General features: G+C 44.0%; 1 protein-coding gene across 1 annotated transcript; it reads left to right on the top strand.

The window, feature by feature from the left end:
• The first annotated feature begins 564 nt into the window (after window positions 1–564).
• Window positions 565–17,954, top strand: gfra3 (GDNF family receptor alpha 3). The gene is made up of 8 exons (XM_028960360.1): window positions 565–972; window positions 4,684–4,968; window positions 5,253–5,345; window positions 6,965–7,313; window positions 7,568–7,671; window positions 8,353–8,487; window positions 11,843–11,964; window positions 15,462–17,954. Exons 1-8 carry the CDS (start codon window positions 921–923, stop codon window positions 15,651–15,653), a joined length of 1,332 nt encoding a protein of 443 aa, XP_028816193.1. The 5' UTR covers window positions 565–920; the 3' UTR covers window positions 15,654–17,954.
• The last annotated feature ends 1,777 nt before the right edge of the window (window positions 17,955–19,731 follow it).

Below are 19,731 nucleotides of genomic sequence, written 5' to 3'. Positions count from 1 at the left end.
TAAATTAAAGTAAAAAATAAATAACATTTTGGACCAGTAGACTCCACCAGATTTTAGACGCATCGTCCATCACAATCTTACTGAATCCTGACGTTTGCCCATTTTTCAGCTTTCAACACGAACTTCAAAGACAAAATGTTCACATCCCACACACTGCCCTATGACAATAATATTATAAATAATAATAATTATTATTATTATTCAATTCACAGGTCACAATGTTAACGATCAGCTTCTATCTATATATTTATCTATCGATCCATGAATCAAATCTTTATTGATTAATCTTTATGAATAAAATGAATCTTTGTTGTTGTCGCTGTTATTGTGACCCTATATAGAAATGATTTGTGATTTCGATCGGTTATCTAATGCGCCCTGGCCGCTGTGTAGTTCATCTCCAAATGGAAAGTGGCACCATTAAAGTGTCGCGTCCCGTGAGTGAGGCTGTCGCCTTCTGTCGCCGCGTCCACGCTGCCGCAGACGCCCGAGCCAATCAGGACGCGGCGCGTCCACGGCGAGAGTCTCCGCAGACCGGGGTCCCTCACTCTCCATCCGCACCCGACCAGGCGCGCATCTGCCGGACTCCGTCCTCTTCCTCTTCTTCTGCATCTTTTTTCTTCATCTTCTTTTTGATCAGGATAAATGAATACATTTGAACATTTTATTTTCCATTCCATCTGCCTGTCTGCTTTTTTATTGTAATTATTATTCTGGAAGTTTTGCTCTTGCGAGGAGCCTCTGGGCAGCGCGTGGACGCTGTAGATGAGGATGCTGATAACAAACAAATCAGAATAAACTTCAGATTTCCCCGTAAAGTGACCTGGTGAGGACTCAGACGCACGCACGCACGCGCGCGCGCGCGCTCGCGCGCCCCGCTTCGGCACCGCCGCTCGAGACGCACGGACGCACCTGGACAGATGACGGGCGACATGATCGTGCTCGGGATTGTGCTCAACATCTTCACCAAAGGTAGGCGCTTTTCTGGCGTGCTCGTTTCGTACAAAGAGGGTCAAGAACAGAAGTCGTTTGTCTGAATAACAACAATGCATGCAGAAAATACGAATATGAATATGCAAATTCCAATGTCAATGAAAAACCAGGAGGTCCGCAGAGGTTTGGACACACCTACTGAACGGCTCTCCACCTTGCCGGACTTCTGGAGCTGGACTGATGCAAAACGAGCTATTGATAACAACTGGCATATTCATAAACATCAGTCCATAAAGTCCATAATTCCTCCTGAGGACACAGATTACAGTTTGGGGACTTTGTGGGCCAGCTTACTCCATTAATTCTATCTATCTATCTATCTATCTATCTATCTATCTATCTATCTATCTATCTATCTATCTATCTATCTATCTATCTATCTATCTATCTATCTATCTATCTATCTATCTATCTATCTATCTATCTGTGGATTGATAGATGTGTAGATGTTTGTGGACTCAGTCCTTATCTGTAATTTTGTGAAATCCCTGAGAGTGACCGTGACAGGGCTGTGATCTGAGGCTGACGATGGCCGCGTGAAGGACCACGCCGTGCTGGATCCAGTAGAAAAGATGCGGTGACCTTTGCTTCGCCAGCTTGGACTCTGCTCCCGACAGACGTCCGTATTTTGCCCGCGTTAATGATTACAGCCGTGGTGCTGTTTTATATTGCATCATGGGTGGAGGTTATCAGCGGGACGCGGCGCCTCGGAGCATCCGAGGCCCTGAAGGGTCCCTTTGCTTCGGGGAGAGGTGTTTTAAATAAAGAGTCTCGAGCACCAGCGTGTTATCAGCCGACTCCTGTGCACAAACAGCAGCAATCTCGGTCCCTTATCGCCGTCCACGCGCTCGCGCCCTGCGCCAGATGCCTGGCAGGTGTGTTTGCAAGGTGTTGGTGGCGAACAGCGACTTGACCCTCAGCGCTCTGACAGGTCCGTCGGTAGATCGGTACGCTGTGCATAATAACTCTGTCACTTTTAACGTGCTGCATGCAGGTTCGTACATGAAATGACTAGATTATGCCACAGAGCCAGGAAGGGCCGCGGGGTTTTAGATGGGCGCCAGGCGTACGGCCGCCGCGGTGTTTGGGGAAGTTGCAAGAGCGTCGACTCGGGCTTTCAACAGAAACGGGCACATGGCAGACTGGACTGGGAGTTTCCAGTCCAGTCAAGAGTGTTGTTTTGTATTTAACGTCCTCACAAACACATCACCATCTCTCTTTACCTCTCTCTCTCTCTCTCTCTCTCTACATATACACACACACACACACACAAACACTTTATATAGTGAAATACTGCAGGGGTGGAACCAAAATTGTGGGTTTGATGATACATTATCCATACATATCCACGTATCAAGGTTTAATTTGGACCCCTTCAACCGTGTTTTATAGCCAAGGGGCCGAAGGACAGCGGTAAACAAGCAAACCATTAAAAAGAAGGCTGGGTTTAGTCTAAATACATATGGAAAAAAAGATGAAAGCGTGTGTTTGTTTTTTTACCTCAGATACGCCGTTACTTCTGTCGTCATGCTCTGATGTCATGTGGTGTTTTATAGGGGCTCCTTAAATCTGTTTTTTTTTTACGACCCCTTGGTATCTTATTAATGGTTTATTTTACGCTTCTGTATGGGTTATTAATCAGCTGAGAAGCACATTCATTAGTCAACTCTGTCCCCCAACACCCCAACTATGGATGCTGGCTTGCTTGTGATTGGCATGGCATGTGGCTTTTGGCTTCAGTAGTTCGCCTTGGTTGACCACAAGGACTTGGGACCGTGACAGACATTGATCATTTAATTACATTACATGTGTTTGCAGTAAGTCTCTCTCTCTCTGACACACACACACACACACACACACAAATATGGTCCTCTAAGTGCAAGTCAATGCATTTGGGGAAAAAAAGTGCGTCCTTTATCGCAGACTGTATGGGTCTGTGATTGCATGAGTGATTGGCAGCAAATCTTCCGCTGACTGTCAATCAAAAACACACACACTCACACACACACACAGTATGACTAATGTCAGCATGTGTCTGATTGGAATGTGCCTACACACTGAGTCTGTGTGTGCCCCCCTCCTGTCAGTCATTCTCTCTCTCTCTCTCTCTCTCTCTCTCTCTCTGTCTCTTGATCTCTCTCACTCTCTCTGTTTATAGCACATTGGCAGGGTCCTAGTACAGGGGCATGAAGTGCCATCAGACTGCATGGGGCTGTCCTGACCAAAGTGGTGATTACTTTTTTTTTTTATGCAGTCACGTCCTTAAAACAAATTCAAGAGCAATTTTGACAGCGTGCAGCCGAGTTTGTTAAATGGCTTTTATGGCTGAACATCGCTGCATCATCTGGTACGAGCGCCGTCTGATGCCAGAAGACTGCTGTCAGCAGCATTGGGCTGCTGATGTGGGATGAGTCACGTTTGGTATTTTCAGAAGGATTCAGTGATGGGTAATAATTGCACTGAACCCCGTCATCCGAATCCATCTCCCGTCCCCATCCTTTGAATGTGGGTGGTTTGAAAACTGGGGTAATAAGAAGATACAATTCTTGCAAAAATCGGAAATGTAGCCTACAGTTCTGAAACTGTCCCTGGTTCACTATCTCTCTTGGATATTAATTTTAAAATTATTGGTTTTTCATTGCATGCAATTGATAGAAGGGGGAAGTCATCAATGGCGCCCTACTATGTCCGTTCTGAACGGTATTAATTGTCATTATCTGTCTAGCATGGGGCTCTAAATAAGCAGTAGTGTTCTATGAGTAAGTCAATTAATCCTCCACTCATGGTGATTCTCATTTGTTGCCACATTTGTTTCCTTGAGTGTTCTTCAGACTACGTGATTTTACGATGATCTTGACATGTAAACTACCAGTCAAAAGGTTGGACGCACTTATTCTGTCAAGGTTAAACAGACTAAGATGGAGGCAATTTTGAGTAGGTGTGTCATAAACCTTTGACTGGTAAGGTATGAAAGTGGTCAAAGATACTTTCTAACTCACACCACACATCTAGCATGATAAACATTTGGTTGAGTGGCTGAGATTAGGTGATAAAAATGGGCTGGGACCTCCAACCTTTTATTTTATACTTCAGAACTGATCATTGCACAGTTAGTAGGCTCGTATTTGTCAATCGTCTATTTTTGGTAATTTAGCAAAAGAAAGAATGGACACTACAAAAACCAGTCACATTTGTTATGTGATGAACATCTGTTTCCTGATAGGGAAGGTGTCTTTCAGAATGAAAGGAATACAGGACATGGGTGTCAGTGACTTAGTTGAGAATGACCTTCATTTGCCAGAAGTCAACCAATCTCAATGACTATGGGATATTTTGGGGCGTCTCACCACCATCTTCAAACCTCCAAATAAGGGAATGACTTTGACTGCATAATTTTTGCATTGAGAGTGCTCTTGAGGTTCATGGTGACCAACACCTTCCCTATGGGGCTTTCCCCCTGCTGCCAATGATCCCACAACTAGACAAAGCCCAACTAACTACTAACATTGGTGTCAAAATCCATGACTAGAGTTGAAAGCATCTAATATGGGCGAGTCAGGTGATTTTGGAAGGAAGGTTCACTGTAAATGGGACGGGGTGATGGAAGGTCTCCTGGTCACGCATGGCACTACAACTCAACCATTTCTGTTTGTTTAACTTATGGGCACTAATTGCATGCCCCGCCCACAGGTGTATTACCCTCGCCCACGGTGGAGCAAGGGGTGGCTGTGGACTGCACAGAGGCATATCAGCACTGTATGAAGGAGGCGAGGTGCCGGGGCCTGATTCAGCAGCTGAAGGAGTGCGTGGAGGAGGAGTCGGAGGGCCAGCTAAGCCTTGAGTTTAGGAAGTCCTGTCAAAATGTGCAGAGCGCCCTGCAAAGGTACCGACCCCTACAGGACTGCCGGTGCCAGCGCAGCTCCCGTCGAGAGCTACACTGCCTAAGGGTCTACTGGTCTCTCAGATTCCCCAAAGGTGAGATAATAATCCTATTATCTTTTTAATTGTGTGTGTGGGTTCTGAGGTGGTTGAATTATGGACTAATGTGATGAGATATTCATTTTCTATTATTAGTGAAAATATGTCTGTGTTGTGCGCACGATTGCAGCACAGCAGTGCTGTTAATTATAGTTAATGACAAGGTAATGATGCCATTTTGCAAGCATAATTAGTCAGAGAGATTCACCCATTGTTTGCCTCAGATTAAAAAAAAACAATAATTTTATATCCATGTATGTGTGTGTGTGTGTGTGTCACAGGTTACAATGATATTGAAACGTCTCCTTATCAAGAAGCTGACTTGGAGATGGTGAGGAACATGGACACTCAGAAATTTGCCTCGATAGTTGCAGGTACTCAGTCTTTCTCACACAAACCTAATATTTTATGGCTAAAGCCAGTACATCACTCGAGCATAGCCAGTACTCGACTTGAGAAGGGGCGTCACCCCCTGAAATAAAAACAGCCAGGGCATTAGGGGTGTTGAAATTAATTGTATAATCAATGCATCGCATTGGTTCTGCATCGATGCAGTGCAGAACATGATCGATTACATCATAATGATAAAAGTTGTTGAACTTTGACCGCTGTGCGGCGTGTTTCTGCCACTTCGAAACACACACGAAGCGGGAATGGAGGAAAACCTGATCTTAACCGTCTCTGAGTGTCCAGAGATCTACAACACGACATTATCGTGTTACCTCGTCTTACTGTTGTGCTGAGCCCCCGCGGCAGTGCCGCACTCGGTCTGAAAGCGGCTTTAGATTTTCTCCAGTGAGTAGAAAAACGGTCTGTGTTCATTCGTCGCTCACCTGACGCCACGCACGTCTGAACCAGCTGTTTTTCTGGCGTTTGTGGATTGAAGTTGTAATGGTTTTGGGTCGGTGTGTAGTGGAGGGAGCGTGCCGAAGCATGCAGAGAAAGGAGGCCCTCTGGGAAAAAAAGAGAATCTCACGCTGCTGCCGGGGTTTCCGTCACGCGTTCTCTGCATCGGTACTACCAGTATATACCATACCATACCATACCATATTACTTACAAAGCACTTTAACACAACAAAGGAGCTGACCAAAGTGCTGTACATTAAAAAGAAAAAATAAGTTACATTACCAGAAACAAAACAGACATGGACAAAAAGTTCATTAAAAATTAAGAACAAAAGAAAACAGAATAAAATAAAGCATGCAGCAGTTTGCAAGGGGTTGCTAAATTAAACAAGGGGTTGAATAAAAGAGAGAATATTTTAGACAACATATTAAAAGAGTTAAGAGAGGACTGCATAAGAAGCCTCATAAAACACTGCATACGAACACTGTACAAGTACCACGTCACACTGGGTTAAAAGCCAGGGTGGTAAAGTGAGTTTTTAAATGAGATTTAAACGCAGTGATTGACGGAGCCTGTCTGACACTGATTGGTAGGTCATTCCTTAGACGTGGGGCGGCCACTGGAAAGGCTGTTACAACTGTTACAAGGTGAACGTCACATTTTCATCATGTCACAATGTAGAAAATATATGGGATGCATTGCGATGCATTGATATCTTAATCGATAATCGATACGCAGCGATAATCGTAATTGAACCGATTGATGCCTCTACGGGGCATATGGCAATATAGGCAAATGCTAAGGGAGCCATCCATCCAGGGGGCACCCCAGATGTAGGAAGAACAAAAAAAGTGTTTTTAAAACTAGTTTGTATTAATGTGTCATAATAAAAGAACGAGACCACATGAATTTTCCTGCGTAGCAAAGCAAGTATTAGTAGTACTAGTAATAACAATATGTACATTTCCAATAAGGCCACCATGGCACACCCTCCTCTTTCGTCTTTGCTACGGCAAGCCAACAGGGCCAATAATCGGCGATTTTTTTTTGAGGTTTTGGCTGTGGGGTCTCTATATGGTATCAGTAAATAATGAATCGTTTCAAATTTGAAATAAAACCTTTTTCATAACACGTCTGTGTCCTCAGAGTCTTCCATCCCGCTGGATGGCCAGAACCAGTGTCTGAAGGCGGCCCAGGACTGTGGCCTGTTTGAGAAGTGTGGCGCGCGGCGCTCCGAGTACGTGCTGGCCTGCACGAAACCGATGCCGGGCTCTGACCACTGCAGCCAGCAGAAGTGCCACAGGGCCCTGCGCCGCTTCATGGACCGCGTTCCAGAGGAGTACAGCTTCAGCATTCTCTTTTGCCAGTGCACAGACACTCTGTGCGGAGAGCGGCGCCGGAAGACCATTGTGCCGTCGTGCTCGTACGAGGACAGAGGGGAACAGCCCAACTGCCTACATCTGAAGAGTGACTGCATGAGAGATGACTTATGCAGGTGAAAGATTATTTGCAAATATGTGTTTGTCCTTATCTTCTGCAACCTGAGCTGATAAAAAAAAATACATTTCGTTGGCTGCTATGATGAGTTCATTTACAGGAAATACTCGTAAATACTCTATTGTCACGCTATTGTCATTATTGGCAGCATCAAAAATCAAACTGCTTAAAAAACAACGAGCTTTTGGTTTGAACCAAAAGCTCTTTTAGGTTTTATCTGATGCTCCTTGACTTTGCGTCTCTGTGTGATAGGTCCAGACTGGCCGATTTCCAGCAGCATTGCAATCCCTCCCCCTACTCAGGGTGTGCGAGAGAAAACGGAGCCCTCTGCCTCCGAGCCTACGCCGGACTCATCGGTCAGTCCTCTCTGATGTCTCATACACCTCTGCCTACCCGGGACACACGTGCATTTATACGTTCAATGCCGCATCACCTGACCTCTGCATGCTATGAATGCACATATTGGAGGAAACTGCATTAAATCCTCCCGCAGAAATATAACTGGCTTTCACTTATGCTAATCTTTATTCCTCTTCTAAGAAAGCAACCTTTAATTTGATTTGTTGTAATTTACTGTAATCCGGTTTTCTGTTATTCACCTTAATGAAAAAAAAAAACTGTAATTTGATCCACTATCACGTGCCCTTGTGACTTGGCTTGTTTATGATTAATAACTTTATTTCAGCAACAGTAGCCTGCTGCGCTTGTGGGGGGGGCATTCATAAATTATTCAGCATGACTAAGAGAAGAGTCGCATCGCGAACAATAACTGTAATGATGGCTATCACAACAGTGAGTGTCATCAGAGTTTGATTGTTACAGTGATCGTCGGTGGGGAAGTCTGGCCTTCAGCCAGGAACGTCTTCTACTAATCAGATTGTCTTTGACAGGCATTTGACATTAGCATAATTATTGAGAGAGAGAGAGAGAGAGAGAGAGAGAGAGAGAGAGAGAGAGAGAGGGAAGGAGTTTTTTTTTTTTTTCGGAGATGCTAATGAGTGGCTGATTGGCCCTGTACCCCCCGCCGCTGGCGACAGGTACGATCATGACCCCGAACTACGTGCGGAACAGCAGCGTTGACGTGTCGCTGTGGTGCAACTGCGCGGGCAGCGGGAACCAGTGGCACGACTGCGTCCGGCTCCAGCGCCTCTTCACCAACAACACCTGCCTGCGTGAGTCTTTCGCTGCACGAACAATGCTTACTGCTACGGTGACCCCACGGAGCATCTGGGCTTCGTTCGGCCGTAATTACACTCACCGATTATACCGAAATGCAGCACATTTCACTAAAGGCGGGATGCGAGCGGAGGAAAACATTTCCCCGTGTGGTCCGTCAAGCCTGGCACCTCACCAGAGTCCAACAGCTGCGTAACACAGCAGGAGCCAGACTCTCCTCCCCCCCAAATATGGTGTGTGGTCTGCGCTGTCCATCTCTGAGGACTGCGCCAATGTGCTTATCTCTCAGACGTTATTGAACCAGCCTCTGGTGAGCTTCTCCATCCCCTCCACGAGGCGCAGAAACTCTGAACGGTTCCCAAAGCCCACAGCCACACTCTTGTCTGATGAGTAAAGACATGGAGATTAATGTAGTCCTCCATGAGGATGCAACTGTTTCTTTTTATTGCGTTAAGCAGCTTGAACATGTCTGCAGCCATTCTCTGCAGTAGGCATCTAATAAGGGATCCCCCATGCTAGGGGCCATCACTCCAGACCATGGGGACTTGCAGTCAGATCATAAACTCACTCTACACTTAATGTGTCTTCCCAGACTTCTCCCAGACATGCTTATCTGAGAAGTTGGTCCTCCAACTTCTCAGATAAGCATGTCTGGGAGAAGCCTGGGACCAAAGGGAAGGTACCAAAGGGAAGGAGGGGATGAGCACACTGTACTCCCTACAGCAGCTTTTTTATAGCAGCTGCACTTCTACAAATCACATGTGGCCAGAGGAATTTGTGTGAATTATGAATTGTCCAGTCGTTGGTGGTCACTATCAATGGTCATCTGCACAGGCAGGCATATCTAAAAGAGGACATTCAGACATCAGGACATCAGAGGATAGGACATTACTCCGACGGACTTATGTGAGATTGCTTATTAAAGGCTATGAAGAAGTTAAGAAGGTGCAAGCACCTCTGTTAGGTGGACATCATCATACTCTGCAGTCTCAGACAACAAATAAATGGCTTCTGTGCAAAGGCCTTTTTTTTTGCAAAAGGACTTTTTTCATTGTCTGTTGAATAATTTGTCCAAACTGTCTTTGGAAGGACAAAAATTCTGCTTTACTTAACTGAATCTTCATTCTCCTGGTCAAATACCCTGGATCTGTATGAGCTACCATTACTTTAATTTGTGAATCTGTCTCGATAATATTGAAAAAAAGACATATTTGAGTGAATTTTCACTGATGACTCCAATCCCAAACACATTTTCACAGTCCCATCCCCAAAAAGATCTCTTTGCATCGACTATTTGACTACAGGGAGTGCAGAATTATTAGGCAAGTTGTATTTTTGAGGAATAATTTTATTATTGAACAACAACCATGTTCTCAATGAACCCAAAAAACTCATTAATATCAAAGCTGAATGTTTTTGGAAGTAGTTTTTAGTTTGTTTTTATTTTTAGCTATTTTAGGGGCATATCTGTGTGTGCAGGTGACTATTACTGTGCATAATTATTAGGCAACTTAACAAAAAACAAATATATACACATTTAAATTATTTATTTTTACCAGTGAAACCAATATAACATCTCCACATTCACAAATATACATTTCTGACATTCAAAAACAAATCAGCGACCAATATAGCCACCTTTCTTTGCAAGGACACTCAAAAGCTTGCCATCCATGGATTCTATCAGTGTTTTGATCTGTTCACCATCAACATTGCATGCAGCAGCAACCACAGCCTCCCAGACACTGTTCAGAGAGATGTACTGTTTTCCCTCCTCGTAAATCTCACATTTGATGATGGACCACAGCTTCTCAATGGGGTTTAGATCAGGTGAACAAGGAGGCCATGTCATTAGTTTTTCTTCTTTTATACCCTTTCTTGCCAGCCACGTTGTGGAGTACTTGGGCGTGTGTGATGGAGCATTGTCCTGCATGAAAATCATGTTTTTCTTGAAGGATGCAGACTTCTTCCTGTACCACTGCTTGAAGAAGGTGTCTTCCAGAAACTGGCAGTAGGACTGGGAGTTGAGCTTGACTCCATCCTCAACCCGAAAAGGCCCCACAAGCTCATCTTTGATGATACCAGCCCACCTCCACCTTGCTGGCGTCTGAGTCGGACTGGAGCTCTCTGCCCTTTACCAATCCAGCCACGGGCCCATCCATCTGGCCCATCAAGACTCACTCTCATTTCATCAGTCCATAAAACCTTAGAAAAATCAGTCTTGAGATATTTCTTGGCCCAGTCTTGATGTTTCAGCTTGTGTGTCTTGTTCAGTGGTGGTCGTCTTTCAACCTTTCTTACCTTGGCCATGTCTCTGAGTATTGCACACCTTGTGCTTTTGGGCACTCCAGTGATGTTGCAGCTCTGAAATATGGCCAAACTGGTGGCAAGTGGCATCTTGGAAGCTGCACGCTTGACTTTTCTCAGTTCATGGGCAGTTATTTTGCGCCTTGGTTTTTCCACACGCTTCTTGCGACCCTGTTGACTATTTTGAATGAAACGCTTGATTGTTCGATGATCACACTTCAGAAGCTTTGCAATTTTAAGAGTGCTGCATCTCTCTGCAAGATATCTCACTATTTTTAACTTTTCTGTCCTTCTTTTGACCCATTTTGCCAAAGGAAAGGAAGTTGCCTAATAATTATGCACACCTGATATAGGGTGTTGATGTCATTAGACCACACCCCTTCTCATTACAGAGATGCACATTATCTAATATGCTTAATTGGTAGTAGGCTTTCGAGCCTATACAGCTTGGAGTAAGACAACATGCATGAAGAGGATGATGTGGACAAAATACTCATTTGCCTAATAATTCTGCACTCCCTGTATTAATAAATAGCTGGGACATTTTGATGCAGTTTGTTGAAAAGATTGATAAAACGAGAAACAGAAATGATAAATTTAGGAAACAAATGATGCCACCCTAAATAGGGTCAGTAAATCCAGGCAAGTAAATAGGTTCATACAAATCAATCTTACAAATCATCTTTCATCTCTGCAGTTTAATATAGTAAATATAGAGGTGAAACCTGTTAATTTTTAGAACAGTACAGAAATGACCTAAGCTTAAATTATAATCAATGTCAGTGTCATTCAAGATTTACTTTTATAAATGAATTTTTCTTACTAAACGTCTGTTTTGGTTGCCCGAGGTCTCCATTAACATTTCAGCCAAGCATTACTAAACTTTAATGTAACAGACATCATTTTATTTATTTATTTGATGACTTATCGTCTATGTTGCCAGAACAGTTTGCTTCTATTTGTTCAGCCCATCTTGTTTTTTATCTGCTGTTGTTTTGGTTACAATAAATGTTTTAAGCATGATTTTCTGCTGCGGTTCTCTAGATAATGCCATCAACACCATGGGCAGCTTTTCATCGCACACTCCGCCCCTTCCAGTACCATCCCCCTCCCAAATCAACCAGGTCGACGTATTCAACATCAACATCCTGCCCGGCTTCAACTCTGTGAGTTTTCCACAAACAAAATCTGTCAATGTGAATTATTAAAGGTGATAAGAGGTCATCACACTGTGCCATGTGGCTCCAGGTTTTATACTCATACCAAATGTATTCTGCTTTACGTCATGTAATCGCCAGTCATCAAAGGATGGATCCTGGGTGACAGGAAAATGTTCTTTTTTATTATTCACAATTTATTGATGCGAAATTCCATGAAACAGACAAGGGAATTGTGTGTCTGGAGTGTTAAGGGACAGTCAGTAATACACAGTACTCTGGATTTACATAAATAAATAGACAAAACAATGAAGAAGCACACTCGCCACAGTCACAGATTCAAACCCCACTTACTAGCATTGTGTCCCCGAGCAAGACACTTAACCCTGAGTGTCTCCCAGGGGACTGTCCCTGTAACCACTGATTGCAAGTCGCTCTGGATAAGGGCGTCGGCTAAAATGCCGTAAACATAAATGTAAATGATGTGCATACGATGCACTGATGGGTGATGTCTTTGACTTAAAACTAGACGCACACATCGAAATATTGCATCTGGGGAACATAGCTTCATAATGCACACATATATTTGCAAAATCACAATGAACACACAAGGCCACACTGACTCTGGAGTGCGACTGAAGATAATCTGGCCCTGAAGACAAAAAACTAATTCCCTTCTTGCGGTCCTTCCTTTGTCTGTCATCTCTCCTTTTCTGTGCCAGATACCCTGTTCCAAAACCATCGCTTGACTCTCCCATATTCCTCTCCCTCTCTCTTTCTCTCTTGCACAGACTAGCCCTATCAGCTTCACTCCTTTCTTTTCTCCCTCCACTCTCACTCTGCTTTTCTCTGAGAGGATTAGAGAGGGAGGGATCTGCAAAGCCAGAGCATCAATCAGGCCTCATTATTATTAATTTATTCAAGTCCATCTGTCTGTCTCCTGCTCCTCTCTTTCTCTCCTTTCCCAAATGAAATAGTTGTGAGCAAATAAGGCAGCGCCAGAGCAGGTAAAGAAGCAGGAACTGGGCATTAGAGCTCATAAAAGCAATTTAAATTCAGAGCAGAAAATGTGGGGGATAGAGAAGACTCACTAAATAAAGTTAAAAGTAATGGCATCAGAAATCCCTGCTCTGTGTCCGTGTTTCTTAAGAAGTCCTGTTGTGTGTCCCACTGTTTGGTTTATTTATTTCCTTGCTCTTGCTGTTATCACTCACTATTCTCTCATACATCAGTTTCTCTGTCCTCCCACTATGGATCTTATTCCATTAAATGTCTCTCCAAGTTAGTTCTCTTTCACACAGACTCAGTTTTGCATATAATTTAGCCAACGCACTTAGCCAGAGTGACCTACAAACAGTAGTTACAGGGACAATCCCCCTTGAGACACTCAGGGTTAAGTGTCTTGCTTGGGGACACAATGTTAGTAAGTGCGGTTTGAACCTGTGACCTTGTAGTGTGACTTTGTGGTTCATGGGCGAGAGTTTTACCCACCTGGTTACCCACTTGTCGCCAGAGTGCTGGATGGATGCAGCATAAGAATTCTGACAAATTATACAAATTATACAGAACACAGTAGGGTGGTAGTAAATAGTGTGTTAGTAGCCTAGCCTTGTCTCCCTTAGCAAGACACTTGACCCTGAGTGGGGGGCTGTCCCTGTAACTACAGTTTGTAAGTCGCTATGGATAAGGGTGTCTGATAAATGCCATACATGTCAAATGTACACAGGAATGTGCATTAAGGACACTGTAAAATATGTATTGATATAAAATGGCATATATTGGCATATTTGGTCTCCCCAGTGTAGAACTCATTAGTATACAGTTTTAGTCAGATGACTTGTAGTAATTTAGGGCTTTCTGTGACTTCCGCTGGTTTGTTTGACTGCACTCATTGGACTGACCAACTCTCATAACAATGACATTTTAGTGAAGAAAATTACAGAATATTGTAGATTTACATGGAGAAGGAAGGGGTCTTGCAGCCATTTCTAAACAATTGAAGAGTGTTTGAACAGATCATCTGATGTCATTTTGCCAGAGTCTGGAAGAAAATCCAAACTGTCACCAAAAACAACCCAGCAACCAGCAAAAAAATTCTCTCCAATTTGGCCTTGTGTCCACAAAGTACAATGTATTTCAGGGGACCCATAAATAGTTTTTAAAAATAGTTTAAAAAGTAATTTTCTGAAAGGGGTGAATTTCTCTTTTGACCAACCCCAAACATGTCATCCATAAAACACGTTCATGGTTGTGCTGCAGATTGTCAGTGCTGAATCCGTACCTGCCCGATTGATTAGGGTAAAGGTTAGGATTAGTTGTAGGCCGTATCATGGTGGCTTTCGGGGTACGCATGCACATGCATGTGCCGAACTGATCAGGCAAGTGGTAAGGATATGGATGGACTGACACAGCACCGTGGAGGAAAACTAGACGTGAAACATGGGGTGGTGGTAGCCTAGTGGGTAACACACTCCCCTATGATCCTGAAGACCCAGGTTCAAATCCCACTTACTACCATTGTGTCATTGAGCAAGACACTTAACCCTAATGGTCTCCAGGGGGAAACTGTCCCTGTAACTACTGATTGTAAGTCGCTCTGGATAAGGGAGTCTGATAAATGATGTAAATGTAAGGAGCGAGACCAGGGAGTAATAGCGCCACTTACAGGTGTGGAGGGGGAGTAAAACAGCATTCTGGACGTTTTCCATGTGGATGACAACATTTCAGATAATGCTTCTGTGTTGAGGGGTCTAGAGGGGGTCTGTCCAAAGCTCGACTGAAATTCATAGCTCTCCATATTGACAACCCAAACGCTTCTGGAGAAAAGTTTCATGGTCAGATTAGACAAAGATGTTTGAAGGGTTTCGAACCCAAGAACACTGTATCAGCTGTCAAACATCATGGTGGTGGCATCAGGCTCTGTGGTACTGCTACGTTACCTGCAAATTCTTCAACATCAGCTCATCCCAGATCACTGAAACTTAGACACAACTGAGTGTTTGGACAAGACAATAATCCCAAACACCCATCAAAAATGGAACAGATAAAGCACCCAAACCCGGACCTCAACCGTATATTAAAACAATGTGATCCAAAAAGCCGAATCCGTGCCAGGAAAGCTGTACCAGTTCTGCTGAGAAGAGTGGTCAAATATACAGTCTGAATTCTGGAGCTTGCTCATGGTTCAGCTTGCAAAGGGACATTCAACCAATATATAATTATATATAATTTAGCCCCAGCGTTTATTATAAAACACAAAAAAACATATATATATTTCGCCCGAGAAAAAATAAAAAAATCACTGAACGCCCAAAATTAGGTTTGGGCACATGACCACAACTACAACCACACATCTGTACATATGATATTGGCCCAAGTATAACAAGACTTATTTAATACTAATTGTATCATTTATAACATGCAGTTTTAGGATTTTAATGAATATGAATGGAAAAGTTCATCTTTGTTGAGGTATGGTTCTCATCAAGGCTTTTTGTGCGTCTTAGGTGGAAGACAGCGAAGAGGAAGAGGAGGAAGAAGAGCAGGCGGAGGAGATAAACAGCAATCCGGTTCACATGATCCCTCCGTTCTCTGAGAAGGCCACCGTGTCCAATCTGAACTCGGGCTGCGGAGGGAAGCTGCAGACGGCCCTGCTGGTGCTGCTGTGCCCACTCAGCGTGTCTATGAGCTGGGGCTAGGGCCCTGGGAGAGAGAAAGAGAGAGAAAGAGAGAGAGAGAGAGGAACGAGGGACTGTAAATTTGAATCTTTCTCCCCCTCTGCCTCTTTCTGACCTGTCAGAACACGTTTTCCTGTACAATCCCCGTCACCATAGCTGCCCCTCCGCCCCGCACACTGGGAGTCCGGTGGAGTCTTTCTGATCTTTGCTAGACCAGGGTGACCGTGGGCCCGAAGCACTGAAATCTCCGTCTAATGATGTACCTCTGCTTTTTTTAATCATGGGTGAGGACATGTTTACCATTGTTGGCAACATGATTAAAAAAAAACAGACCTTTCTTATGTTAATCAGCTCTTCATACGCACTGTTTACATTGCTGAGTTCACATATTCTGAGGCACTTGTGTGTATTTGTGTGTGTGTGTGTGTGCTTGTCAGGAGGCAGGGGAACCTTTTATGCTGGGTAACGCTCTGTCTTTCACTCGGCAGCGCACACAGACACGAGCTGGTCACCCCCGGCTGCTCCGCAGATTGGTGAATGCAGCGATTCTTCTCTCGATTTTTTGCGCTTATTGCTTTTTATCTGTGAGGCGCTTTCATTTAGACTCAGCACGGGCGGCTTAACCAACGGCATAAATAAAAACAGCAGAGACGAGAAGAAAAAAAAAAAAAAAACACGACTCGCAGACAATAGAGCTTACAAGAAAGCATAAGATACGAGAACTCGGCGGGTCCTGCCAGCCCTGTCTGGGTTTGGGGCTCACAGGGGAAGAAGGAGGGACAGCGAGAGATGGAGAAACCTTTTACTGCATTTCTCGAGGGGAGGGCCTGTTTTTTTTATAGTCATGAGAGACAATAGGCATGAACTCGCACTGGGTGGGCTTTTCGTAGGAAGTGAAATGGAAAGTGAGAGAGGGACCCTCCAGCGGAAGAACGTCACATGCTCTTCTTGCTGTGTATTATAAATGTTTTGCTGACGGTAATGTTTCACCCCCACCCCTCACTCGATTTACCGCCTCTGTCTGGGCAATGAAAATGAACGTCCTTCTATGGAGCTTTAGCTGTGGGTGTGGGTGGGTGGGTGTGTGTGTGTAAAAGGTTTTACTTGAACCACAAAACTTCCAAAAATATATGTGCACCATAACTCAATATATCAGATTAAAGGTCATGCAGTAATATGTAGTTCTAATGCCGCCTGTGGATAGAATAGTTAAAGTAATTGAATCATATTAAATCATTCCGACAGTTTAACTTCGAGCTGACACCATCCTTATCACTATGGAAAAATAGAAACATATTTTAAAAATGATTTTTCAACCCAAAGGTATGCTGGAATAAGATGGACCAGAGTGGATGGGTGTTTTTCTCTTTTTCGTGCTTTAAACAGTAAAAAGTGCATTGTTAAAAAGTTTTGGATCTCACTCAAGACTCTCATAAATCCTTGTCCTCGTCTTCCTCCCCTTATCCGGGTCCGGGTCACGGGGGTAGCATCCCAAGTAGGGAATCCCAGACAGCCCTCTCCCCAGCCACCTCCACCAGCTCCTCCGGCAGGACCCCAAGGCGTTCCAGACCAGACTGGAGATTTCACTTCTCCAGTGTGTCCTGGGTGGACCTGGGGGCCTCCTGCCGGCAGGACATGCCCGAGACACCTCCCCAGGGAGGCGTCCAGGAGGCGTCCTGACCAGATTCCCGAACCACTTCAACTGGCTCCTGTCGATGTGGAGGAGCAGCGAGTCCCTCCTGAATGTCGGAGCTCCGCACCCTATCTCTAAGGCACTATCATAAATCATTATGCATTATTGAAACATCACAACGTCTTTATTTTAATTTCAAATCTGATAACTGATTTACTTACAACTGAAGTAAACTAGACTGACGTCAGATAAAGACCGCCTGTCAAAACCACAGAGATAAACACAAACAGGATCATCAGGCAGCTATCCAATTTTTTATCCTATTATTACTATTACATTTCTTTATTATTAACACTTCTTTTTGTACGAAAGACTTTTGAACGCCGCTGAACAGCTGGAAAAAAAACAACCCACAACGCATCCAGAAGGCCAGAAACAGCTTGACTGCAGCCTTGGCTGCTCCCACAATCTTCCTTAGCGGCCAGGCCAGCAAATCGATCCTCGAGGTGTTCACCACTGCAGAACTTCATTAGGGATGAGGAGCAGCGCAGCTCCAGGCCAATGCGTCAGTTCGCTGAGACGCCCGCTGCTTTATCTTTTAATTGTTGTGTGGGTTTGTGTGTCTGTGTGTGTGTGTGTGTGTGTGTGTGGCCCCTTGACAACGAGGGTAAGGACGAGTTGAAACGTAATTGGGGGGGGGGTTCTGGGGGGTGAGCGGCAGGGGCCGTGATTGGTGAGTTACGTGAATGTGCTTCATAAATAAATAAGGAGATTAGCCATGCGTTAAATAAAAATGTAGAGAGTATTGGGAGGGGGTGGGTGGGGTGGGCGGTAAATCAGACATGGCACACTTGCCCTCGTGTTTGGCATTACAACAGCATCCCTCCCTCCCTCCCTCACCCGCCTCGACCCAAAACTCCCCATCTTTTAACTTATTTAAAACGACTCCATGGACGCGGCCGAACTGCTACACGGCTTCTGGTTCAGACAGAGAAGGAAATTTGAAAGTGGGCACCGGCATGCAGGGATGAACGAGCTGCGGAGAATGCAGAGTGCAAGGGGAAGAGTGAATAAAAGAAAGGTTGGGTGAGCGAGAGGGGGCAAGAGAGAGAAAAAAAAGAAATAGAGAGCTTGTGAAAGGAAAGCGCTAGGAAGAACGGGCCAAAGGAGAAAGAAAAAGGAAGAGGGTGAAAGAAAGAGAGAGAGAGAGAGAGAGAGAGTGCCTTCTGGAATTTTAGAGGCATTAGCAGTGTGGTCAGGCTTTTCTGATTTATTTTGCTGCTGTAGGCTCTTGTGTGTGTGGATGTGTGTATGAGTGAACATTACCCCCGCGTAGCCAGCTTGATATGCTTTCCATCTCTCAGACTCCACCATTTAATTTTTCTATTGTGTACGAAAAAAACTATATGTGATTTTAATTTATTTAAACTCTTCATGGTATGTAAGCACTATTACGTAAATCTTTTTCAATGTACAGATTCCTTTAAAAAGCAAAATCAGATTCTTGAACTGTCACTTGGACTGATGGCTCCACTGACTGTATGTTATTGAGAAAAAAAATAATAAAATCCCTCCATTTGTTAAATTCCTGTGTTCAGACTTGAATGCTATGTATTTATGTGTATACCAATCACTGCCTGTAATCTTCACATTTCCACGCCCGTCACACTGACAGCACCCCTGTTCTGATGAAAACCTCTTAGTTTGATTCCAGGCAGGGATTTAGCCCGGCCTTGGTCTCGAATCACACTGTGTGCAGCGATTCTGCACTGCATGCTGGATTTAGTTCAGAACCAGGTTTAATCCCGTCTGGGAATATAGCCCACTGTGATTAGCACAGACACTGAAACTTTGCAAGATTTGGACTACGTATTGTTGTCTTGGCTACTTCAGGTTCCGCCGGTTCTCTGTAGGGTATGTCCAGTTTGGAGTTTCAGGAACCTGCACAGTATGACTACATAACTGCACAACTTCAATTTTAATTGAATTTAACACAGTCTTTTTCGTGTGAATGAAAAAAAGTATAGTTCCAGTCATTGATTCGATTAAATGCTCTATCTAGTCTAGTCATGGGGTATTAAAGCAATCTCACAGTACTGTACTGAAAAAGTTCCAAGTTGCACTCTTAATCAAGTTATCATGTGCATTAATCCTTTTCTGATTTCTGATTTTGAAATCTCAAAATGCCATGATCTCCTACTCAGAAATTTGGGCAATCCGAAAAAACCAAGATTGTTGCACTGCACATATTTTTTTTTTTTTTACTATTTTATCATATTTGTCTGTTTCGGCCTCAATAAAGCTGCCTTACACATAACTTCTGTCTGTAGACTTGTCATCTCAGCGTTTGGATTTAAAAAATTCAGTTTTGAACCATTCATGGCTGTCTATGCTCCAAATTGTTTTTTGTGGTCAATTGTGAAACCACATTACTGAACTAGAACTAGGACCAAGAGTAGCAAATAG

Source organism: Denticeps clupeoides, chromosome 18 (assembly GCF_900700375.1).
Source record: "Denticeps clupeoides chromosome 18, fDenClu1.1, whole genome shotgun sequence".
Classification (NCBI taxonomy): domain Eukaryota; kingdom Metazoa; phylum Chordata; class Actinopteri; order Clupeiformes; family Denticipitidae; genus Denticeps; species Denticeps clupeoides.
Note: the sequence above shows the minus strand (reverse complement) of the source record. Positions and strands in the feature narration are given on the sequence as shown.

Bases quoted from the DNA above. Each gene is read 5' to 3' on its own strand.
- gfra3 (XM_028960360.1), top strand. From the start codon at position 921: ATGACGGGCGACATGATCGTGCTCGGGATTGTGCTCAACATCTTCACC. The intron at 7,672-8,352 runs GTCAGTCCTCTC...CGCTGGCGACAG, and splicing joins AGCCTACGCCGGACTCATCG to GTACGATCATGACCCCGAAC. The intron at 8,488-11,842 runs GTGAGTCTTTCG...GCGGTTCTCTAG, and splicing joins CACCAACAACACCTGCCTGC to ATAATGCCATCAACACCATG.